This window comes from Pyxicephalus adspersus, chromosome 9 (assembly GCF_032062135.1).
Source record: "Pyxicephalus adspersus chromosome 9, UCB_Pads_2.0, whole genome shotgun sequence".
NCBI lineage: Eukaryota > Metazoa > Chordata > Amphibia > Anura > Pyxicephalidae > Pyxicephalus > Pyxicephalus adspersus.
The window spans coordinates 10,197,249-10,223,204 of record NC_092866.1 but is presented as its reverse complement, the minus strand read 5'-3'; the positions used below and the strand labels follow the sequence as shown (position 1 = coordinate 10,223,204).

The 25,956-nt window shown below is 36.4% G+C and overlaps 3 protein-coding genes across 7 annotated transcripts in view; 2 read left to right on the top strand and 1 right to left on the bottom strand.

Annotated features, from left to right (window-relative positions):
• The window catches only part of MARVELD3 (MARVEL domain containing 3), a 43,760-nt gene extending 42,531 nt beyond the window's left edge, over nt 1-1,229 (bottom strand). For 2 of the 3 annotated variants that reach the window (XM_072422536.1, XM_072422539.1), the window contains exon 1: nt 1,008-1,144. Coding sequence is in view for 1 of the 3 variants with exons in the window: in XM_072422535.1 (XP_072278636.1) it covers nt 1,008-1,203 (196 nt within the window). In the remaining 2 variants the exon portion in view is untranslated. Of the gene's footprint in view, nt 1-1,007 lie in introns of all 3 variants that reach the window. The other variant, XM_072422535.1, reaches the window with a different exon arrangement.
• Nucleotides 1,230-2,013: 784 nt separating this feature from the next.
• Nucleotides 2,014-15,370, top strand: TAT (tyrosine aminotransferase). 2 transcript variants are annotated; one of them, XM_072422529.1, is made up of 12 exons: nt 2,014-2,127; nt 3,283-3,525; nt 4,712-4,816; nt 5,273-5,340; nt 5,722-5,880; nt 6,636-6,774; nt 7,456-7,508; nt 9,973-10,125; nt 10,691-10,819; nt 11,861-11,944; nt 12,900-12,998; nt 13,886-15,370. In XM_072422529.1, the coding sequence occupies exons 2-12, from the start codon at nt 3,288-3,290 to the stop codon at nt 14,027-14,029; spliced, it is 1,371 nt and encodes a 456-aa protein (XP_072278630.1). In that variant the 5' UTR covers nt 2,014-2,127; nt 3,283-3,287; the 3' UTR covers nt 14,030-15,370. The 2 variants fall into 2 exon arrangements, with proteins under 2 accessions (XP_072278630.1, XP_072278631.1); XM_072422530.1 differs by having other exon boundaries at nt 2,063-2,127; nt 3,286-3,525.
• A 3,282-nt stretch (nt 15,371-18,652) lies between these two features.
• LOC140338081 (carbohydrate sulfotransferase 6-like) lies at nt 18,653-25,540 on the top strand. 2 transcript variants are annotated; one of them, XM_072422121.1, is made up of 2 exons: nt 18,653-18,697; nt 23,450-25,540. In XM_072422121.1, the coding sequence occupies exon 2, from the start codon at nt 23,464-23,466 to the stop codon at nt 24,592-24,594; it is 1,131 nt and encodes a 376-aa protein (XP_072278222.1). In that variant the 5' UTR covers nt 18,653-18,697; nt 23,450-23,463; the 3' UTR covers nt 24,595-25,540. The 2 variants fall into 2 exon arrangements, with proteins under 2 accessions (XP_072278222.1, XP_072278224.1); XM_072422123.1 differs by lacking the exon at nt 18,653-18,697 and adding an exon at nt 22,710-23,284.
• Nucleotides 25,541-25,956: the final 416 nt, after the last annotated feature.

Here is a 25,956-nt window from a genome sequence, read left to right as displayed (position 1 = left end):
CAATGCAGGCAGATCATGGCTGGTGGAAGAGGCTGGCAGGGTGCTGTATATAGCTTTCTGAAAACATCACAGCACCCTAGCTCACTACTCAGCGATGGTAAATTCTGTGCCTTGATGGCTGGATGACAGAAGGTGTGGGAGTTCCTTGGCAGGTTACATTTGCATGCAGATCATCCCAAGTAACACCCACATGTGAATCTGAGCATCCATGATTGAAAGAACTGAAATCCAAAAAAATGAATAGTGCAGGCCAAAGACAATCGGGCTGGGAAGGAAAGGGTCGGATGATGCTGGATGTCCTTCAGCCAGGAAATTGACTTCCTCTGGCTCACCTCTTCAATCCATTGTATTGTAGTTCTTTCAATCAAGGATTGTATCACTAAGCACTGATACCTAGTGATGATAGGTATGTAATGAAAACAGAAGATTTGTATTTAATCATTTCATTAGGTTATATCTCAAATACCCCACCTTAAACTCAGATTACAGTTTGGTTTACATATATGTGGGCACTCCATCCCCATACATCAAGTATGTTGTTTGAGGGGGGCAAGGAAAATATTAACAACTTTATTTTTGGTAAGGAAAAACTGATAATACTTTGTTAATGATTTACTAATGCTAACATTTCTACTGTTCAATATTTTATATCAAAATATTTTAGCTTGAATCAGAATTTCATTACATGATATTACCTGGTGACTGAATGACCTAATGACATCTAGTTGATAAACAGTCACCAAATCATATGAAACCAAACTAAACAAATTATATAATTGACATAATAAAACTGCATAAAACACCTGCCCACCTGTTCCTTGTAACAGTGGCAAATGAGACAATGTACCAGTAGTTTCCCCTTAGCAAAGCAATGGCGGGACTGATCATGCGGTTATATGAAGAAGTTACCCCTACTCAAGTAGGTGGGGATTGCAATTTTAGGAGTCAAAGAACAGAAGTAGACATGAGTCCCATTATTCAGAACCCCACACAAGTAACACACTTACCTGTCCAAGCTTTGCCAAGATCTTCACTGTGCCAACTGCATGATACCGCCCCATGGGCTGTTCTTAAAGAACTACACTGCTCCTCCAGGGCATGCGCACTTCTCAAATCATTCCAATAGAAAGTCCATACTTCAGAGACTTGAGTGACTTTTTTTAAATATGGTATTAAAGTGACACCTGTAATGGTTTTTACCATTTGTACAAATGGGAACAAAAAAAAAAAATGATACGTTGAGCTTTATTCTTTGCTCTATATGAGTGAGTCACGATGATGAAATGATAGGGGTTGGCATACACAGCATGCCTCCGACTGACTCCCAAAAGGTTTTGAAAAGGAATCTGGATTTAGAAAGTTCAAAAGTAAATGTTTTTTTTAAGTTTAAAGCTCTTTAAAAATGCATTTTATCTTTTGATATAATATTTATATGTATATTTTCAAAAATATATCTTTTATATATTATGTATTCGTTAAAGTATAATATTATATATATAATATAATATTTAAAGTAATTATATATATATATATATATATATATATATTATATATATATACATATATATATTTATACCGCGCTGTGTGATATGTTTTCTCTATATATATACTGTTTATTTATAAAAATAATTATATATATATATATATATATATATATATATATATATATATATATATATATAAATATATATGTTTAAATATATATGTTTAAATATATATATTTAAATATACATATATCTATATTGTCCGTACTATAGTATCCCAAGGTATTTCCGCTGTACATTGTGCAAATATGTTTTGATCACGTATGCACTTACTCTTCAAACAAATTAGATATGAAGCTCGTGTGTTTATTGAAGACAAGATTCTTCAAACAGTTAAAAGAAATGCCTTCAAAATCAGTTCAATATGGTACATAAAGCAATAGGAGGGATGTTCTAGATAGGGAACACAGCCCTCCTTTTTCCACCAATAAAAATGGAGAATTAGGTCCAACTCCCATTTTTTGGGACTATTTTACAGAGAGTGCTGGCCAATCTGTATTTCTTCTGGTCAGCTGTACCCTGGATTCCTGAGAGACAAGAGATTACCTCATCCCTGACCCGAAGATAAACTTCACATACAAAGGTATTTAAGCTTGGTATTCGTTTTGGGTTAAAATTAATATATATGAAAAAAAGAATAAAATTAAAATATGTTTGCTTATATTTTGTTATCCTGTTTTAGAATTTTTTATTAGAATTTTTGTATAATTGATACTGTTGCAATTACTCTATACTCTTTTTTTATTGAAAAATAAAATATAATTAATCTGTTGATTTTAAATAGCTAATACATTATTGTTTTACACCAAATGTAGCTTAATCAGTTATAGGAGAAAAGTGAACAAATGAAAGAAATTTGATTTATTCTTCTTTTTTATTGGGTATATTATTTTTTTTTCCACACAAATTTTCTGCCTTACATTAGGTATTATTTTATGAAGATTTTCCCACAAACCTATTATAACAAATATATTTCGCACAAGTTGATTTGCCAAAATTATTACAGCACTCAATGTCCCTAAATTTGTACTTACACTTTATACCTATGTATGTTCATTATATGTTGAACTGGAGCTTGTATCTCAAACAGCAAAATAAAATTCAAAATTTAAGTTCTTTAAAGGTTTTAATTGATGTTAAAAATTTGAAACATCACTCACACTTGAAAAGTTTAATAGGTTTGCCTTTTGACTTATATTTGCAGTTGGAAAAAAGTCATATTAACATTATTTTACCCTAAGGGTTTTTTGGTAATGTAATGTTTTGGGAATAACTTTATTTTAAAATAAATTTAAAAGAAATGTATTTTATAAATATATTTTATGGGATATGTTATCCCTTTAACATTTTAAACATTTGTTATTAAACATGTGTTATTCCATTTTAATTATTTGTATAAAATCATGATTTAATTAGAATTCCTTCCAGAATGCATGCAAAAATCATGCTGAGCTTTAAGAAAGCTTTAAGCTCTGAACTTTTTTCAAGTAAAATATCGTTTTTGGGTTGTGAACATAATAGGAAAGAAAACCTTTCCCTTTATTACATTTATTTACTAAGATATTTTATTTGTTGTCTTATTATACTATGAAGCTTTTTTCTGCTAAGTTCTTGCTGTTTTTTGGCTTGTGTTCATGTTCCTAATAATAATTAAATATTTTATATCTGTAATAAATCTCAGTGTGTGCTGGTTGATTACCTCGGCTCCCATGCTAATATTTCTTATATCACCTTACAGCAGAAATGCAGACAGATGCCTATGTAATCCAGCTGAATGGCTCCTCAGTCCATCCTAAAGTCCTGGATGTACATGTCAACATTCAGGGAACCAATGGCATTGAGAAGATCAAATCCCGAAAGCCAAGGTGGTCTGTACGGGCATCTGAGATGTCAAAGAAAACGTTTAATCCCATCCGAGCCATTGTGGACACAATGAAAGCCAAGCCCAATCCTAATAAGCCAATGATTGCCTTGTCTATAGGTCAGCATGTTGTTTAATTTCTATACAATATTCTACTTTGAAATAATTATCTGGTTTAATAGAGCTCCAATTATCCAGAAGAAAAAGATAATGTTCAGGGCTAAGTTCATCCAAAACTAATTAACTCTCCCCACTATACATTCTCCTTTTATTCTCTGTCTTAAGCAATTAAGTAAAAACAGATGTGTGGGGATTGTTCACCAGAGTGCAATAAAGTATATTGAACTTGTAACTGAACTGGACAGTGTCCACCAAAATATCAAATACCAGCTTTGAGTAGGCTGACCCTGAGATGCACAACATTTTCCTAATTCAAATGGTAAATTTATATGTTGATTAGTCCAGTAATGTAATTCTTTAACTTTGGGGTCCCTTTCTGACCTGCGGTAAACTGCAGTGTTGTCATCATATGCTCAAATGCACTCCTATTTAATTTTAAGGGAGTGAAACAAAGTGGAAACCACTTTGTGCAAGAGTTTGCACATTGTTGTGTTGTGGTGGGGTTGTGTCAGAGTTTATGGAAGAGACATATTGCCTATAGCCATACAGCGTTTCCTCATGAGAAAAAAACACACCACCACCGAAAATACAAGTGAAACACATGCAAAAGGGTTGACCTTCGCTGCAGTTTGCTGAACTTGTGTGCACAGCATCAGTTAGTTATTGGAGTGGCTAACTATGTGATTTTCAAGCCTGAAATGAGACTACCTGTATGTCATATACTTAAATCTGTCAATATATAATCCTGCTGTAATGCCTTGCACAGAAGCACTCGGACTGGAAATAGGATGGGGAGCACTCTGATCCGGTCAGGATTGTCTCTGTTTGCACAGTGCACATTTAAATTAGCCCTGAGGTTGGAAAACCACTGGCTTGAATTGGTTGTAGACCGGGCCATGTTAAGTTGCAGTGCAGTCTGCAGAGAGGTTCTGGAATTGCCTGATTTGGCAGGGATAATAAATAACTTTTTACATTGGGATTTGAATAATGTTTGTAGGATAATACGTCCTTTTTTTATATGTTAAAATTTAGTAGCTTTGGTACTCTTTTTGCCAAACACTAATTGGTTGTATTATTTTCCCTCCAAACATACCCTAATGTATTTTTGATTATGATACTATATTGTTTCCCCTATAACACTAAATGTAATGTTCTTGATCTTAATTCAATTTGATTTTTATTGTAGGAGACCCGACAGTTTTTGGGAACCTTCCAACTGATGATGAGGTTACCAGAGCTATGAAAGAAGCCATTGACTCTAATAAGTACAACGGATATGCTCCAAGTATCGGTGAGTTCCAACATCAAATTCATTCTCGCACAGGTCTGCTTTTTCACATTTCTTTAGTTGGAATCATTGTTTATATTTATAATAAGTGTAAATCACCCGTTTGCTTATTTGGTACTTTACCAGTGAGCTTTCACTATTATATATCTTGGTTCCCAATCTGCCTGTGTTGACATTTTGTATGTCTTACCCATCCTGCATTCTTTATAATAAAATACATATTGCCACCAGAGTTTGCTAGGAAACCATATTGGATTTATTTTCCTGCAAATACAAAACCTGAAATGTCAGTGAAACTCCTTGATAATAACTTCTGCAAATATATGTAGGGTGCAGCCCTTATGCACCAAATAGTTTTTATCTGATTCGTTTAGATAATAAAAATAACTGATTGACTGTTTCTTCAAGCTATGATGGAAAAAAGGTGTAATCATTATCATTATTCCAATCTCTTTGTAGGATATCAGTCAAGCAGGGAGGTAATTGCTAAATTCTACACATGTCCCGAAGCTCCATTGGAAGCCAAGGTAGGTTATGCATATGAATCCTAATAAACGTTATTGTTTTCTAGGTCTGGGTAGTGGGCAGAATCATGAAAAAATTTTTTTCCTTCCTTGATTATCAAATGATCATTCGAAACTTTTAACTTATTGTACCAATACATTTTCATACTATACACCCATATATTCCAGTTTGCATGCAGCTGTTTTAGGAAATCTTAGAGAGTAACAACATTGGATAATCAGCTTTGGGCAAAAAATGGAATCAAAAATCCCATCACTAACTTTACCTATGATAATACATAAAGATATGTCCATCAGATATTCTAGAAGGGTTTGTAGTAGAGTTTGATTTAACAAGTCACTTTATTATATTATATTATTAAATTTGCTCAACTCTTCTCTTAGGATGTTATCCTCACCAGTGGCTGCAGCCAAGCAATCGAACTGGCTTTGTCTGTGTTGGCTAATCCCGGCCAAAACATCCTGATTCCCCGACCTGGATTTTCTCTATACAAGACACTGGCCTTATCCTTGGGGGTGGAAGTAAAACTCTACAACCTGATTGTGAGTATATTCATTGATAAAACTTAGCTTAAAACATCATCCACGTGTTTTATATTTTATTTTATCCATGTTTTACATACCAGACTATAGGAGACCAACACCAAAGACCTGTTTTGGACAAAATTGGAATCTGTTAAAAAAAATACATGAAAATTGTTTCAATATAGATAACTTCCCTACGCAAAAGTCCTCAATGTAGGATGCAAAAAAATATGTGTGGTTTTCAATGTTGGCAGATAAGCTCTGCACTGGCCTAATTTTTATAATATCTCATTGATATAGGAAAGGGGTACCCTTTCTTGCTTCTAGAAAACAGAAGCAAAGAAAGTTGGAAATATGATAAAAACTATTTAGTGCAATTGTGTTTTATTGGTTTACCAAGCAACTTTGCAATATGCCCATTGCTGAAATCATTTCTAATATAGTTTCTTGCATATGAACATATTCAGTTGTAATCTGAATTATGATTTCACTCCAAAAGTAGGCCCAACACCAATTTAAACACCTCCTTGAAATGATACAGTATACCATTTGATGAACCCGTCTAGTTGACCTCTTTTAGTTCCTTTGTATTTGTGATGTTCCGAACATGCAATCAAGCCAAATATCTAAATAGTCAAATACGGAACATCTTTGTTTGTGATACTTTCCAAGCTTTTCTCAAATTATGGATACGTGGCTGTACAGTCAAGAACTCACAAGTTACCAGGAGACCACCAAACATTTCCATCACTGACGTTATTTTGTGTTTTCAGCCAGAGAAATCCTGGGAGATTGATCTGAAACACATGGAGTCCTTGGTGGATGATAAGACCGCCTGTATCATTGTCAATAACCCGTCCAACCCATGTGGCTCTGTCTTCAGCAAAAAGCACTTGCAGAAAATAGTTGCTGGTAAGTTCTGTCATTTTTAACTATTACATAGTTACATATTGAAAAGTTAAGACTCAAAATCCTATCAACCTATGGTATCTCCTCGGTACACAAACTGGACCACATAGTGATTCATAGAGTGATACTGTATATCATCTAAATAGGACCCCAGGTAGCTAATAAAAGCCTATAAAAAAGTGTTAAAAGAATGTAGTGAAAACTATTTACCACCTGTCTTCTGGGCACTTCCAAGGATGTGATTGGACCCCATGGGGGTTCTGGGAACAGTTCAGGGATCATGATACAAAATCCCAGATGAATATACTCCACCACTGTGCAGAATTACTTTCGTATAAGATTTGGGATCTTCATATTTCCCAGGATCCAGGATCAATACTGAAAATTGGGGTTTAGGTTTTTGGTTTGCCCTTTGGAAAGGGTTAGATCATTGCTGTCCATGTGGGCATCATTACGATTTGCTCCTGTTTCTTTTACCTGTTAAAGATGTCACTTCCACAATGAAGTCAATGATAAATATGTGATGGAGGTGCAAACATTTTCCTTCTATCGTAGAGCAAAAAGTAAAAGTTTATCCAAAGCTTTGTTTCAAACCTGGAAAAGTACATAGATCTTTATTTCAACTTTTATGTTTATGGTATATAGAAATTGCACAGACTAAATTTTACCCTAATGTCTTTATAGTGGCATCCCGGCAATGTGTACCTATCCTGGCTGATGAGATCTACGGAGACATGGTAAGTTCATTTACTTGGTGGCAGATCTGAGTAAAGCATAAAAATAGGGTAATTGCGCACACTTGTTGTATATTGAAAGCAAAAATATTGAAATTGTGATTACATAAGTGTGTGTAAATAGCCATATAAATGATAATATCAGAAAAAAAGATTATTCAAGTTTTTACAAAGATGTTTGCCTAAGCATGTGAATGTCTTTCTAGACAAATTTGCATCTGCAAGTTTGTGCATTCACCATACACCCTGAGGGTCTTTTTGGGTCTGATCTACCTTTTGAAATTGGTGTTTTGGGCTTTAAAAGGAACTGAATATGTCAGTGATATGTTTCTTTGATCATAAACTGTTTTGAAGAACACAGGGCATTCAGATGCAAAATAAAAGCTTGCGGGGACAAAATTTGCAAACCCCAGGGTAAAAACAGCTGCCGAAAATATTGAAAAAAGAATTACCCCAATGAAGCCTTATTGTTAAAATGGTGATATGATCTTGCTATGACCATGGCATATTTATAGTGGCCAGGACTATTTATTCTAATAATTGAAAAATCATAAAAAAATAGCTAGGAGGGGGGCAGGTTATGTGATCTGTCCATATCATATATGGATAAATATATGCCATTCATGGATTGATGGAGCACTGATGCAAGGATGAATCTAACACTTTCTGGTCAGCCCTAATAGTTGATATGGACTAGGAACAACACTAGGACAATTATAACCACAGAATTTCATCTCCAAGGCTCTAAAACCCTACACAAGTATACAACCACTCTTATACCCACGGGCTCAGACTACCCATAGGAAGCCGTTCAGGCGAAATGCGTCAGGATATGAGTCACCAGTAACACGAGTTGTATCTTAGTTGAGGAGCTTTCTATAGTTATCAGTCCTGTAACCCATGACATACTAATGGGCTTTGGACTGCCTTATCAACTCCATTGTATTACATTTATGCAACATTAGTTGGCATTTTGAAAAAATACATAAATCTTTTGAAATTGACAAAAACTCCAGTGTTTCTTTCCTTCTTGATAGTATTTATTCAGCCATAAATTGAAATATACAATACATATAATATAAATGGCCTCTCCTAGATGGCTCAATCAGACAATGTAGTTTGCAGCAAAGGAATTTAAAATGTGGGCCATGGTGAGGATTAAATACTACAATGCCCAGCAGAGAGAAGATAGCAATATCCATTCTCTGCCATACCCAAGCTGCTGCGGTATACACAACATGACATTATGTAAGCCTGACTTACCTGATTTTCATTTTCCCTTTAATTTTAAATTAATATTTAATAAAAACACAATCCTCTCCAGGTCATTTACATGCAATGCAAGGAATTTTGCAGCTTTCAGTAGGGATTCTTACATGCTTCTGTTCTGTGAATACTGAAAATAGGCCATGCCAGTATAAACGAAGGAAAAGGTTACTTAAGCTGTAACAAATAAAAAATATTCTTGGCACGCCAGTGTTATATAGAATTGTCAATGTGCATTGTGCGCTGCCTTCTAGAAGTCATTCCCTAAGATGAATCCAGCCCCTTCCTGCTATCACCCCATCCAGATGCCACAATGACTTTGCAGATTGCAGATCTCTTTGATGTTGTCCTCTCTTGGCATGAATGTTGAATTTTTGGTCTCCTAAATACTTTCAGATGTCTTCATAAATTTACTGCACAAAAACTGAGAGGGGCCTAAACATCCAGAAAATATTCTCTCCCTCCTAATAGATTGTACTAAGACAAAAGTGCGAACCAATTTCACACCAACTAGGACTATTTAATTTTTTGTATTTTATTCTAAAATGGTGTTTTATATTTGATTTTACTTAAAATCAGGAGCTCATTATTTGAGTAAAAAAGAATTTACATTAATTCGCAATAAATTGATTTGTTTGTAAAAGCCCCTTGGCAATAAAAATCTAAAGAAAATCCCAAATTTTGGGCACTGCAGACAACTCTTTGCTTACTATATAATGATTTGACCTTAGGATTACATACATACATTGGGCTTTATTTTAAAACAGGGAATCTAACATTTCCTCAACCATTTCTCTGTGGGATTGTACCAGGTCTGTGTCTTTCAATGGCAGTAATTTCTACCAGGGAATGTTTGAGGGAATGCCAGATTCCACGTTTTATAAGTAAATATGCATAAAGCCCTGAACCATATCCCTTACTAAATATAATAATATGTTGAATACATTTTGCAACAAAACAAACAATAGAGAAGAAGTAGAGATCTACCAATGAACCCCTTTGCCCCTTCTGGACATTGAGTCATCTTTAGCTTCAGTCTACAGGTAATAAAAATGAAACGTTAACATTGGATATAGAAATCCATAAGTAATATATATGGGGATGGCGGATGATTACTACCACTTGTATTTGTACAGAAATAAATCATATTCTTTATATGCAGTGATGCTTTACACTTTGGTTTTTTTTTTTGTTTCAATAGGTTTTTGAATATGGTGCTTTCCAGGGTCTGGCACAATTGAGCACTAACGTCCCAGTTTTGTCATGTGGTGGCCTTGCTAAGCGTTGGCTGGTTCCAGGATGGAGGATGGGATGGATTTTAATCCATGATCGGAAAGAAATTTTTGGCAAGGAGGTAAATACATTTATCCTACAACCATTTAAAAACCATTGAACTCATTATACCACTAAAGATTCTAAAAAAAGAAACTAATTACTAACCAGATAAAACCACTCAAAAATCTTGTGGAAAGATTTCTCAAAAGAACAGAGACGGTAATAACTGCCAACCCTATATTAATGTTCATGGTTGTAATGAAATATCCAACAAGCTGATATAGGTATAATAGTTTGATGCCTACATACCTATAGACAGCAAGGGCTTGATTTATTAACGCTCTCCATGACTGGAGAAGATAGACTATCATAAGGTGGTCTAGCAAAACTGGAATGGATCTGGTCCAGGATTAAAAGCATTTTCTGACTAATAGCAAATAGGTTTGAGAAAATCAATTCCAAATTAGCTTCATCACCCAGGTTCTCCCATGATAGTCTATCTTCTCCCGTCTAATAAATCATGCTCCAAGTGTATACCTTTAACAAGGTTAGAAGTTAGTTGCATGTTCACGTAGTTCCTATCTATAAAGGAACTGATTTTAATAAAATGCTATACTAAAATGCTACAATTTTTTTTTTTGTAGATCAGAGAAGGCCTTGTGCGCCTAAGTCAGAGAATTCTTGGTCCATGTACCATCGTCCAAGGAGCATTGGATCACCTTATCAACAGGACTCCTCAGCATTTTTATGACAACACTATCAACTTCATCAAGGTATTTTCTAAAATAAGAGACTAGCTGTGTATGAATGTATGTGTATGAAAATTATTTCTCTGGTTTCTTTTACTTGTTGCCTGGCATTGTTTTTTTTTAAGTAACTGCTGCAGTTGTCCCCATGGGTTGGGGGTTTTAGGAATTATTCTTTTATATCACTTTGCTTAGTTTTGGTTTGGGGCTATCGGAGAATACCAAAAGATGGAAAGTGCATGCCGAAGAAAAGAGGTTTCCCCATTTGGTCTTTTGGCCTGGGCTTAGCTATGTAAAGACTCAGATGACCAAGATTGGGATTCAAGCAACCTCAGGAAACTTAGGAAACATAGGTATTCTTGGAATACACTTTGAATTGTTCTGTCTAGAAAGATGGCCCTGAGGTAGACCTGGAACTTTCTAGGGTGATTATATTTAGCTGTTTAAGGAATGCCCTCAACTGCCCCTAAGAGCTTGGGTCCACATTTACAAGCAGACTACTTTGGGTTGGCTTCTTGCCAATTTTCCAAATACTCTCAGTAATAATAAAAAATAGTTTTTCCCATTGCCTTCTAATTTACTTTTGGTTATGATGGTTATCAAGGCAAATAAAAGTGGTAAATTCCTTCAAGGGGCCACAGGCAGCAAAATAAATTGTGATTTTAAACATTCTCTACTCTATCCAAAATGGTTTTGGGTTTATTAACATTTTTCAACACATTTCATATGTTCATTTTATTAGTACTATGATTGTATGCCTTCTGAATCTGTGGTGAACAGCTGCCAGCCTTATTTTCCTCTTCATTCACAAACTTAGGATGGTGAATGCTCTGGGTGCTACAGAAATATATATCCATAAAAAAAACCTTTTCCACAAGATACATGTTGTTATCCATGTGTACTTTTTAAGGCTGTAATATTGGGAAATAGGTTAAAGCTCTAACCTCTAGTATGATTCTATATAATCTCACTTTTCTCTCTTTACTTTGGCTTGACATCATTCAAGTCAATAGTTTTCTGGAACATTTATTGACGTCCATTCTTTCTTGTGTACTCTGTTTTTTGCAGTCTAATGCTGACCTCTGCTATATTACACTCTCCGCCGTCCCTGGACTCTGTCCCGTGCGACCGGCAGGAGCCATGTACCTAATGGTAAGTAGAATGTTGGCCAGACATGCTCACATATCCAGACACCCTCACACTTGGTAAAATTCCAGACCTAGTTCTCTACAAAATGTGTTACAGCGGGTATCTAAATAGACTGGATGTACACCTTACCTGAATGTTTACTTTGCTATTACACTATAAATCAAGTCATTAGGTAGTCAATTGAACAATTTTTTTTGTCATATGTTGCATCTTAGTTGTTCTGATCTAAAAAATAAATTATTTTTTAAATGTATTTCTTTAATTTTCAAGAAAAACAAAGAATGTTAAAAAACAAATTTACTTATCAGCAGCTGGCAAATTCAAAGCATGACACCTGCTTTATATAAAGCTGATTTATATTTATATTGTTAAATCAAAGAGAAGAAAGATCGGTTTACACACACCTCTTAAAGAGTTGGCATCCCCCTTCTTGCCTTCCATTACTAACAAAGACTTGCTCAGTCAGGTTTCATAGATTGCCAATACCTATGGAGACAATGCTAGGCTTTCTTTATAGAAAGTCCAGCATGGTCTGCAAAATGACAATGGGCTTTGTAATCTTGGTGCTATATAAATTCAAGAAAATAATATATAATAATGGGAGTGGGGGCTGAAACTACTGCACAGTCAATGAGACCCATAGATCACATATTTAACCTAAAGAATAGTACTGATTTTAAAATACAGCATGGTGATCCAGCCAGGAGTTACACCTAAAGGGTAGTAACATTTGTTTACACATCAGAAAAAAAAACAAAAAGCTAAGAATTTTACCTCTTCATCATCCCAACAGTAATTGGTCCTTCACCCTATATAAAACTAATATAGTTAAGGTCGGGTTTAATTGGCTACCTGTCACATGAAACAGACAAAGAATAAAGCGTAATGAGGAAATCTGAGAATTCGTAGCAATGTTTGCCTAAATCAAATTTCTTTTATTCTTCTGTTTGCCTTGTAGGTTGGAATTGACATGGAACATTTTCCAGAATTTGAGAGTGATGTGGATTTCACGGAAAGAATGATATCCGAGCAGTCTGTCTTTTGTCTCCCTGCAACAGTAAGTCTTTACAATCTTAATTCTTATAAAAGAGAACTTGGCTTTCGTTAAAATTTGATATAGTTTGCAGCGGGTACACCATTCATGTTGCAAATCTAAGGTCACATTCACATTGATAGGTAACCTCACCATCTTCTGTCTCCTGCTAACTGCTTATGTGTAAAAAAGCTACACAGCCCAGTACTGAGCCTGCGATGGGAGAGTGGACGGGTTCTGTCCGGAGACACAACTTGGCCACTGCCCTGAGATGTCTCTGGGTGCCCCCATAAGCTGGATCCCTCTCCCGACCCTGCTGGTGGTTGCACTGGCCAGAGCTGTGGACCACCAGTCAGATCCCTGTCAGGTTGGGGACCCCTGGTCTAAGGTATTCAAAAATTCCAAATTTAAAAAAAAATTCCCACAAACAATTAAAGATGAAATCAACTCAACACGCACCCAACTATATGCTTTTTGAAACATTCTACAGTAAAAGTCCCTGTTACTTATCTTTGTGGTCATATGATAATCCAGATCCCGTAACATGTTGAGATGAATTTAGCATGAGTAAAAAATAGGCTTTATTAAAAAAAGCAAAAATTGTGATGAGTTGGGTATAGGCTATAGGAGAACAGAAGGGTCTAAAAGGGTGGGAAAAAATTACAGATTGGTAAATAGTTGGCCTCTTTCTCCAGCATTTTTTTCATATTACAATACTAGAAATAATCAGGCGACTATAGTAGGCAGATCTTTCCTCTTGGCATTCCTTACTTCTTCTTTTAGCGATATTTGAAATGCCCTGTGTCAATATAAACAAATCAGAAGCATGTACTATCAGCCCTGAGCCCATTGGTTCATTTTGACCACAACCACGAGTATCCTTGACCCATTTTTCTTTTCTGTTTTTTTAGTGCTTTGAATACCCCAACTTCTTCCGGATTGTGCTCACAGTTCCAGAAGAAATGATGGTAGAGGCATGCCGACGCATCCGGGAGTTCTGCCAGGAACATTACCAAGGTGGTGAGGCCACCCAGGACCTGGAGTGCGACAAATAACGGGACATGTTACATCCTCACCATGTGAGGTATTTCCTCGATAACTCCATTACCCAATTCCAGACCTTATTCTTCCCATCTTTATCGAACTTTTATGAAAACATCAAAAATTGTTTCCTATACTCCATGTTAAAGATATTTCACATTCTGGAATTTTTTTCAGTTTTTGAAGGGCAACAGAAAGTATGTCATCCCAAACAAGAATTATTTAGGATTCCCTATACATGGTAGCATGCTGTATTCGTATCTAAACACATTGGATGCATTGACTTCGACTTGGAAGACTGTTTTACAAATATATTTTAATGCTTTTTTCTTTCTTTACATTTCATTCCCTGGCCAATACCTTTATCCTGAGGTCATTTTCAGAACTGATCTGTAGATTTTCAAGTCTGATTTTAAGACTTCAGATATCAGATAGAAGACATTTAACGTATATATAATCCTTCAAGGTCCCAGAACATGGAGACGTATGGCCCCACAATGATGGCTAAAAAGTATTTGGTTCCTTTCACCACCGTCCTGTAAGTCAACCAAAGTTCTTAAATCAAAGCTCCAGCTAAAACTTCTTTTCTAATTTTGAGCAGAGAAAGAGCAGAAAAAATGCTGCACTTTCCACATTTTCCTGCTCTCCCATAGAATGTGTAAAAAACTAGGGGCACCTTTTTTGGTTTCCTAAATACTTCTCAATTCTTGTTGGGTCTCCAAGTCAAGAAGTGAGGGCAAGTCACAAAACCCAACAGAAGTGCAAAAAGTTTAACTGAAGTTTTATCTTTATTATTATCAAACAGTATTTATATAGCGGCAACCTATTAAGCAGCACTGTACATTAAATACGAGTTGCAAATGACAGACAGATACAGACATTCACACAGTGGAAGGTGAGAACCCTGCCCAGAAGAGCTTACAATCAGATTCCTGTCTTAGCTTATCCTATTATCTTGTGATATCAGACTTATTTTTTCTCTAAAATGTTCATGTAAGTTGTCAAAAAAAAAATCAATATTTTATGTCACTTTTTTTTATCCTAACCATGTTATGCTACTGTAGTATGTAGTTTTCATATGTATTTAGTGTTAGTTATCTTTGAGTGTTTTGATGGAAATATATTTATTGAAAAAGTCCATATTTTTTTTTTATTGTTACTCACATACGAACCCACCATGGAGTGAACTACATGCATATAATGTTATATGTAATATCTAATATAGTATTATATATATAAGTAAAGTAACCATTTATATTCACATTCTGAATGCATGCTTTTTCTGTATGCTATATTTCTATTGTAAATTAAATAAGTTATTTTGTTTTTGTAATATTAAAGATGATAAAAAAATGTGATAAGGCGTGTGTAAATTAATAGGGTTCTGTCCTTCAATGTGCTCAGACCATCGCTGTGTTCTGTGAAGTTCTATGGAGACTCTAATGGTCCTGCAAATTAAAAGGTGGTGGTTGAAAAATTTTTGCCGCACAATGACTGTGCCACTGCTATCAAACCAACATTTTTAGTAAAGAATACACTAAAATTTATTTTGGTGCACACAAAAAAAACGACCCCCTATTTTCCTAAATTTCTGGCAGCCCACTCTTCACTTATCTATATATCTTAGTCATCCATATATAACTTAGTCATGGAAGACCTAGATAGAGCCCTTCCATTAATTAATTGGAATCCAAGGTGTTTCCACTGGCATGCATCATCACAAAATAGAACTTTATGCAGAAGACCTGACAACCGTTCTTCTGGCTATATTGGAAGAATGTTCTTCTTTTGAGAGATTTTAGTAACTTTAATATTAACCTGCACAAATAGATAGCATTGGCTTTCTTCCCACTAGAAAGTAAGTGTCAACGCAAAACTTCTAGTTTTCTTTTCCAATGGTGCTGAAATGCCATGGAGTAGCTGAGAATCTATGTTCCATCAGATCTGACCCAGTTCTGTACATCTTAAGCTACGTACACACGTCAAATTGTTCTCGCCCGTTAATCGTCTTTGGCCGGATATCGGGCGAGAATCTAGCGTGTGTACAGCCCACGTCGTTCATTGTCCGTGGATCCGTCCTGCTGGATCCACGAACGATGAACGACGAGCGATCCTAATGCAAGGGAAGGGGGAGAGCGTGCAGCAGGGTGCCGCTCCATCGCTCCCCCCCTCCCCTCTCCATAGAGCAGAACGGTGCTGTATGTACAGCACTCGTTCATGCATCGTGCGGTTCTTATCGTTGGAAAGGATTGTGAAAGATCCTTTCCAACTACAAGAATTGCACGTGTGTATGCGGCTTAACTGTCCACCACTTCTTCTGACCACCCTCTGGAGGTTTAGGGATAGGGCACATTTTAAAAGTTCATGGATTGGTTGGGTTGCATATAATAAAATTGATATTCTTCTGTTTCCTTTATATTGTCTACCTAATTATGTCTCTAGCAGTTTCTCTAAACTAAGAACCGCTCCCCTTTGCAAAATCTCTAGCTCACTTGTACACTTGGGATCTTAACCAAATGAAACCAAATGGGCCTTCCCTATTTAGCTTTACTACAGATTAGCCATTTTGAACCCCGGTATTGACTGGAGTTTTGTTACAGGAAAGAAACTGCAAATTCATCATTGACATTGGAGAGCTGAAGTCAGCAAAGTGTCTTCTCATTTTACCAAACTAAGTGAATTATCTCTTGAAGAGTAATAATTCACTCTGATAAGTAAAAACTTCAAACTCATTTAGTAAATTAACCCCACTGATTTTAGCAGAATGGGGAATTTTTATTACTGTCTGTGACCCCATTGGTGGGATTCTTCTCAATTTCTGTGTGGATAAAGGGATACAAGGTTAGGAGAAGAAGGCACGTGGGTTCAAATGCTTCCTCACTCTGTTCAAAGCTAAAAAACATAATGTCCTCATAAATGACAAACATCAGAATGCCACAATATCCTGGTGGAAGTCTGCCAAGTCTATAACAACTGGCACAGTAAGAGAGATCAAAAAGGTCATGCTGTAATATTTTAACTTTGTCAGTCTGAAGGCAGCTTAATTCTTTCAATATTCCAAATCTCCTCCCCATTTGTATACAAAGTAAGTACCAGAATAATGTGCTAAAGCAGTGTGTAAACTATCACGCCACATGCTCTGATGATAAGAAAGCAACATCATTCTAAAGTCTTCCATAACTGACATTCACTTGGATTGCCGATCTTTTGATCCCATGCTGCACTCGGTGGTTCCTCCCTTTGACCCATGACACAGTGATGGACCCATGACACAGAATTGGAGTTTAGCAGTAAAAATTTGAGAAATTAGTTAGAATCCTAATTAAAAGAAGACTTCAGACAATAGGCTTCACTTATAAAAACTCTATAAGGCTCGAGAGGATACATTTTCATCAGTGAAGCTGGGTGATCTAGCGAACCTGCAATGGATTTCTTCAGTCATTTGCTTTTTGCTAGCGAATGTTTTGAATCCTGGACCAGATCCATTCTAAGTTTGCTGGATCACCCAGCTTCACTGAGGAAAGTGTGTCCTCTCCAGCCTTGGAAAGCTTTAATAAATCAGGCCCTTAGATTCAACACCCTACCAGAATTCTTTAGGGCAAAGCCACACTTCTAATTTTCTAAAAGTTTCTAATATAATGAATGAATGCTATAGTGAAACCAGAACATAGGAGTGGTTACACTAGCCTTTCTCAACCTTTTTACCATCAGGGAACCCTTGAAAATAATCAGATTCTCAGGGAACCCCTTCAATATTTACTATATCCACAGCTTATAGTACATTAACCTGGTGGTCAATAGAAAGAATGCCTTCCAGGGGGAAAAATGTCACCCTTCCAGATATCCAAAAAAATCATTGGGGTCAGTTAAAACTGACCCGAGAGACACAACATGCTCATTGCTCAAGGAACCCCTAGCAACTTGTGGAGGAACTCTAGAGTTCCATGAAATCTGGTTGGGAAACACTGGGTTACACAAATAACAAAACCCACCCAGCTATAACTTCTACTCCATTATTTATTCCCAGATCATATCTCATTTCCTGAAGGTAATAACCAGGAAAAGGTTCTTCATTGAAGACATCATTTACCAAACAAATCAGCACTCTCCAGCTTTGTTGACCTAAATATTCCCAGATTACTTTTTCATACTCCTGGCCAACTGGTCTTACATATTATTGGCCATTTTAGATATGAAAAAGGTTTGGTTGGAAGCAGGCTATTGCCACCAATGTGAGACACTCCACAGTGTCTCATTATTTGATTCTAACCTGTAACTTCGTTGAGAAGCTTGTGCTGTAATTGAAAACTGCAGAAATTGTAAACTTGAACACCAAATCTCCTAAATCCTTACCCAAGTTTGCTTTTGGAATTCACCTGCACCATTGAATCAGATCGTAAATCTGGTGAATGTCTGGAATATTGCTTCCTTGTGCATCAGTCCCAAAGTTTGTCCTTTCTTTATGAAAACTTTATTATCAACCATACTTTCCACCAATGGAAACTAAAGCCTCTTAAGTGTAATTAATATCATGCTGTTCTTTAAATGCAAAGCATGACAAGTAGGAGGATCTTAGGACCAGGTACAAAACTCAGGAACTTCCCAACAATTGACATAAGAAGGATTTAATTATACAGGAACACATCCTTGTCTCGGGAAGATTGTCTTGAAGGTAAAGAAAGGTAAGAACTGATCAATGGAATATTATTTTGTGGTTGCGGATCATATTGCTTGAATTGTTTAATTAAAAATAGAAATGTGAACTGGTTTGCTATCAGTATGGTTTTAATTCTAATGGAGAACTTTTAAAACAATATTTTAGTCATTTAAGGTTGGTTCACCAAAGAAATGTTTTTCTTTTTCTCCCTCGTGTCCACATGAAACAATGAAATATATTTGAAAGGAAAAAGTGAAGGAATTGCTTGTAACATGCATAACTATGTGTAAAAGCAGACCCACACCCGTGCAGAAATTGACATATTTATTTGTTCTTCTGGGTGCTGGAAACTTGTACACAACCACCATATGTTTTGGTTTCACTTGCTATACTGTGTCCTGTAGTAACGTAGGGCAATTGTAGCGCATGGGGGGTTGCATAGATATCTGACACACAGGTTAAATATTTTAAAAAGCAGCAGTGGAACAGGTAAATATTAAGCTTTTTCTTTTACAAGATCATTTTCTTTATTGTTTAATTCAGTAACACAGATACTTCAATGTTTTTGCTTTAGATTGAGGGGCCACTATTATAGGTAACCCTGTAAATAGTGCTGTACACTTAGAAACTTTCAATTGAGAAATAAACATACAATCGAAAGTTAGTGCCTGTAAATAGAAGAAATATAAAGGCCATAAGCTTAAACAACTACCTAAATTTGAATAACCCAAATGGGCTATAACTTAAAATCTCCACAATATGTTATTGAAAACTGAAAAAAAGACTACAGTTATATCAGATTTTTTCATTGGATTTGATCAAGACATTTTTGTTGCAATCCGTTTTTATTGTTGTAATAATTACAAAACAAGGCTCATACATAAAATGGCACATACAAAGACATAAGGCCACATGGCCTGCAAATACAAAGATCCATGATACAAAAAGTGTCATTTTATAATATCAGTGCAATATTAAAATAACAGTTCTGAAAATAAAATGGAGTCACCTGTGTAGAAAACAAAATGGCGCAAAGTAGGTAGAAAGAGTATCACAGGGAGTGAACATCCAATAACAAACATTAGTATTATCTAAACTCGAGCCCATTCTAACTTTAGGACATCAATAATATAGTAACGCTTGAGCGCAGCACTGCTGTCCTCCAACCCAACTCCGGTAGCCACCGGGAATGTCTGCATGTAGTCCTAACCATATATTAAAATAAAACAGTTAGCCCAGAAACAGGCAGGGGATGGGGAAAGGATTAGGGGGGGGGGAATAAGTAACCGACTGGCCTCTCACCCGAACAGACTTTCGTATTATTAAAGAAGCCCTCAAGCATAACAGGGGTTCCAACTCCCATGTATTCCACCACATTTATTGCCAAAGTGGTCTGGACTGAGGCGATTCTTTGAACCAATCCCAAGTCGACCATGTCAATTTGTATTGCTCCAGCTTATCCTCGTCTTCAGCTATTAATCTCTCCATATGTTGTATTTTTTCCATTTCCGCCAACCAATCCCTCATAGTGGGTATCAAGGGTTGTTTCCACTTGCGAGGGATAATCGCTCTGGCCGCAGTGAGAAAGTGGCGAAGCACATCGTTCTTACATGCTTTGAGGGACCCTGGAAGGATGGACAGGGAAGATATTTGAGGAGTTAGCTGCAAAGTAGATCCCGTCACCTCGTTATAAATATCAGCTATTTGATCACATAATTTGCGGATACCCGGGCACTCCCACCAAATATGTGATCAAGACATTTTTGATCCCTTTGCAGTCACTCAAAAACACTCATTTTCATATTTTAACGTCTGGGATTTCTATTCTAGCTCAATTGAAAATGGTTGAAATTGCTGGCACGTTAAGATGGCACATGCTTATTTGCCAGTTGTGGGCTGAAGGGCAATACCCGGTTACGCATTCAAATCATGATCATTTGATTTTATAGTATACAAAAAGGTAAATACTTCTATTTATTAGTTTTTAAGAGCCTAATTAGTGGTGAGAGCCAAATTGGAGGGGTGATTTTAAAATAGGAACACTTGTACATTTGACAACTCTCAAAGAGATGATTCAGGTGATCTCATTGGAAGAAATCCCCTTTGCCGCTTGTTGGGTCTATAAGTGACCAGGGTGGATCTATATACACCAAATTCTGAGACTAGACTGTGAACCTCTCATTCCTCTGCTCTTTCTCGTGAAATTTTATGTAAATCCAGACTAGGAAATTGGGAAAAACACTTTTTTTAGGGTCCCATTGGGAAGATTTTTCTCTTGCCTGCAGACACTACACTATGATATAAGAGGAAATTTCTTTAAAGGCCACTATCAGTTAGTAGTCTCCATAGTAAATGTCCCTATTAGATTTCTTATTGTTGTTCTGAGTGACATTTCAAAAACATTGGATTTTCCATTTTTTTAGTGTCAATGGACACAAGGACAAATAAAGATCGAATCTTCTATGTGGGGTACACAGAAAATAAAAACCCTGGCAAGGGTTCAAACATGCCACTATCTGGAATAAACAGCAAAATGTACATAGAGAATAAAAAAAAAGGAAAGTTGTTTTTTGGCAAATTAGACTGCATGTCTTCCAAAAACCTCTACTTACTAAGAACGTTTTATTTTTGGAAAAATGTTTAGCTTTAAGGTGGAATGCCCCACCCATCACCACTACCCTCAGCCTACACCTTTTTTATATAATGTGCTTTGTGCATACTGCCAATCAACCAATCTTCTGCAGGGACATCGGGGGTCATTTCTCTTCTGGTGGTGACAAAGGGCCATATACTGTTAAATGTTTGCACATCAGGTTAGCACTTAACATCACCATGATATTGATAATTGATTGAAATTATTATTATGCAATAATGTCAGTTAATGAATTAGATTTAGCAAAATCATCAACATCCATCAACATCAAATATCAATTTCCCGGGTAGCGCCAGATGGAATTTGAGTATTCTAAACCAAAAAAAAAAATTTCTGGAAGTAGTATATCTCCTAATCAGTGGCTACCTACAGTGGTGTCATACCGCCATGTAGGGTATATAATGTATGGATAATCTGGAATCATATTATTGGAGGAATAAATCAGGATCATGGAGCCATGGATAAACCCTGTTCCATCTACCTATTATATAAATGATCAATGGAATCCAGAGAATGTACCTGAGTGGTGAAAACATGTTTGGAGTACTTTGGAAAGGACTGATCATTACATTGGAACGTTAGTACATTGCTTTTTTTTGGTTACAGGTATTTTTTCACATCATTCTCTAGATTTATATTTGTACGGTATAGTCTGATTTTGTCTTTTACACATATTGTAGACATTTGAGACTGAATCATTCGGAATGGTGCATTGAACATGTTGCACCAGGAGAGGAATATATATGCAAGAAAAGTTGCATTTTTACTTGAGTAAAACTAAGCATTGCAGCCGGTGATAGGAAATATTTATCCCGGCCAAACGCCTCATTACAGGCCTTTTGGTGATAAATCTATGTCCATTGTTGTCTGCCCTACCCAATCAGTGCCTGACATCACAGGTCACCAATTTGCATTGTGTTAATGTTCAGACTTCAAGGGTTTAACAGACACACAGAACCGAGCAGGGCAGTAAAAACGGCATTTGTCTAACCAGCAGACAACTCATAGATGGTTGCAAGCCATGGAAAATGTCCAGCTGTCAGCCGATGGGATTTACTGTCCTGTTAGAACATGCACAGTACATTTTCATATTAGTTTAGTTTTTAAGTAGAAGGAGACTTACAGCATTTGTGACATGAAGACAGTTGTTTTGTTCCTCGTTTGCTGAAGGCATTGCTTGCGACATGATTAAAACAATAAAATGGTGTAGTCGTTTTATCAAAATAAAATACACTGAAATAGGGGTGCTCAGATCATAAAAGTTAGCAACAAAAATCAGATAGTAGATGCTTTAAAAGCAGCTCTTTGGTCTTTCCAAAGCTGGTCATGAGACCAAATATACAGGTTTTGGACACATAGGGTATGATTTATGAAAAATCCAAAAGACTGTGGAAGACAGACTATCTTGAAAGGACCTTAATGATACAACAAACCTGGAATGGATTTCTTAAAAAATCATTTGCTATTAGTTGGCAAATGTTTTTAATCCTAGGCCAGATCTATTTCAGGATTGCTGGATGATCCAGGTTCTTCCACGATGGTCTACCTTCTCCAGTCTTTGGGAACTTTAATAAATCAGGTCCATTTTCTGCTTGGAGGCAACCAGCCAATTTTCTCTACAGTACAGTACTGTGAATATCTTGTGATCAAATGGCTAGGTAGTTTTTGCCTAGGTAGCTAGATTTTTGCAGTAGACTTTTTTTGATTATTTTAGCTTTTCTACTTTTTATGAGTTGGATGGACAGTTTATGGATATGGGCAGTTATGACTTAAAACACATTCTATTTTTTATCAGGTGTCCAGTGAAGGGGTCCTCTTAAGATCCAGAAAAGATCACAGCAATGATGCAAGGGGATAGAAGGGGACAGGTTGGCATCAGTGCAACTGCAGCACTGGATTAGTGGTCACTTGCAACCGGAAACCTAGATGGCCAAGTTACCATACATATTGTTTCTAAAGGTAAAAAGAGGCAGGATTGATTAATAAGGTACACTAGGGTGGGGAGTAAATATTTGCCTAGAATTGGCTTTATCTTTAGCTTTAAAATGTTTGATTACCCTGTGGCTTTCTATAAAATGGAACAAGCAGTTTAGATATTTTTTCTGTTTTCTTTGTTCTCTTTAGGTTCTACCAAAATTATGTGGAAGATGAGCCCCAGTAAACTTTCTACTTTTCTACTTATAAGTGCTCAAACTGCAGGATTTATCTTGATGATTATAAAACTTAATTTCAACCCCACTCCTGTACTTTCCACACCAGAACAGAGTCAACTTCTCATCATATCATCCTGGAGGTCAGGATCCTCCTTCACCGGTCAACTTTTCAGCCAACACCCCGACGTCTTCTACATGATGGAGCCAGCCTGGCACGTGTGGGCTCAGATAGATGGAAACATTGACGTTCTTCACATGGCCGTTCGGGATTTGCTTAGGTCTGTGTTCCATTGTGACATGTCAGTGTATGATGCCTACATGCCCGAACAAAAGAATAAATCACACCTGTTTCAGTGGGAGACTAGTCGGGCCCTATGTTCCCCACCAGCTTGCTACTCCTTTGAGCGAAGCGACATCATACCACAATTAAGTTGCAAGGTACTTTGTGCCAAGTACCCATTTGACACCATCCAAAAAGCCTGCAAAACCTATAATCATATTGTGGTCAAGGAAGTGAGAATCTTTGATTACAAAGTGCTTTACCCATTGCTTCAAGATCCATCTTTGAATCTTAGAATCCTCCATTTGGTCCGGGACCCACGGGCTATCTTTCAGTCCCGTATGAAGGTGACCTCAGCTCTGTCACGTGACAACAACATTATACTAAAGGGGATAAAAGGTGACAAACAGGACATTCCCTATAAAGCAATAGAAAGGATCTGTAAGAGTCAAACACAAATATATGAAACTGCCTCTTTTGGAATTCATGTCAAACTCCATAAACGTTACATGATGGTTCGCTATGAAGACATTGTCCAAGACCCATTGGGGAAGGTCAGGGAGATGTATGAGTTTGCCAAGCTTCGTTTTACCCCAAAACTTGAAGACTGGATCCATGATATGACACATGGCAAGGGGAATGGACCAAATTTTGTCATCTCATCTCGGGATGCAATAAACACTTCAAGAGCTTGGCGGACAGCGCTTCCCTTTGAAAGTGTTCAAAGGGTTCAAAATATTTGTAGGGAAGCAATGACAATGTTTGGGTACAAAATGCTACAGAATGAGGATGAACAAAAAGACTTATATTTGGATAGTGTGGGATCTTTGTCATAAAGAGACACTACTGCAAAAATACCTGCACAAAATATCATGAAAATGTTAGTATTTTCTACATATATTATAATTATATAAAAATAATCATTTAAAAAAAGGTCCCCTTTTATAATATCTGAGCAGCTTTTACTCATTCGTGACTATGGACGTTTACAGCAACAAACATTGGGCCTGATATATTAAAGCTCTCCAAGACTGGAGAATATAGACTAATGTGGATTTCATATCAAGGATCATAGATGTAATGGTTTTCTTTGCTATTATTAGGCAAATATTTTAAATCCTGGACCAGATCTAATCCAGATTTTCTGGATCCTTCAGATTCACCTATGATAGTCTATCTTCTCCAGCCTTGGAGAGCTCTAATAAATTAAGTGAATGAGGTGAATAAAGACACCTGAAACTCCCAGGTAACAGAGTTGGGAATGATGGCACTGGTGAAAGACCCAAGCTCATAAAGCCCATCAGTCTGCACCTAGAACTCAAATGAAATTTTTGCATTAATATTTTTATTATCAATAATATTATTATTATTATTATTAATATTAATAATAATAATAATAATAATAATAATAATATAAATAATATTAAACAATGGTATTTATCTAACAATATACAGTATTATGCAGCGCTGTACATTAAATGGTTGAAAATGACAGACAAATACAAACAACAACACATTAGGAGGAGAGGACCTTGCCGGAGGAGCTTACAATCTAAGATCAATCCTTTGAATTTTTGGGATAATTAGTTTAGGGCTCCTTGTGCACACTGATAAAAGCAATTGAAATGATGAAGAAATGTGCATGTGTTCCACTATGTCATACATAACAGATCTGGTTCTCTGTGGTGTATAAGTCGTTATGTTAAACTACTTCCTAATGTGTGACCTGCAGTGACTGTTGTGCACATTATGCAATAAAAAAGTAAATTTTGCACAAATACATTCATGACAAGTAGTAGCAGTATTTCATTTTTTTTAAGTATCAATAATTTATCATTAAAAACATCATTGGACTCTGATGCAGCATTGGTGGTCAGCACTGGGAGTCAATGTCCTTTGTTGATCAGTGTTATCTGCAGTATTGGTGGTCCAGACCTCCTTCACAATAGCCCTTTTACCATTAGTGGTGCTCTTATGTTAGTTCCAATTTGTAAATTCTTTTTATAATTTAGTTCACCCCAAGTAGTTGCTGCACTTTATAAATGAAAAGTTTTCAGGTGTGCTCACTCCTGAAACAGTGTTTACTAGTGCCCCCCGTAGCAGTGGTGGCCAGTGGTCACTGCCCCTTATATCAGAAATCTTTTTGTTGGTGGTGATGGAGGTTGAGTGGGACAAATCACTGTTGCAATGTTGTTAGG

Coding starts and splice junctions, on each gene's coding strand:
- TAT (XM_072422529.1), top strand. CDS start 3,288: ATGCAGACAGATGCCTATGTAATCCAGCTGAATGGCTCCTCAGTCCAT. Junction 5,341..5,721: donor AAGCTCCATTGGAAGCCAAG/GTAGGTTATGCA, acceptor CTCTTCTCTTAG/GATGTTATCCTCACCAGTGG. Junction 12,999..13,885: donor TCTTTTGTCTCCCTGCAACA/GTAAGTCTTTAC, acceptor CTGTTTTTTTAG/TGCTTTGAATACCCCAACTT.
- LOC140338081 (XM_072422121.1), top strand. CDS start 23,464: ATGTGGAAGATGAGCCCCAGTAAACTTTCTACTTTTCTACTTATAAGT.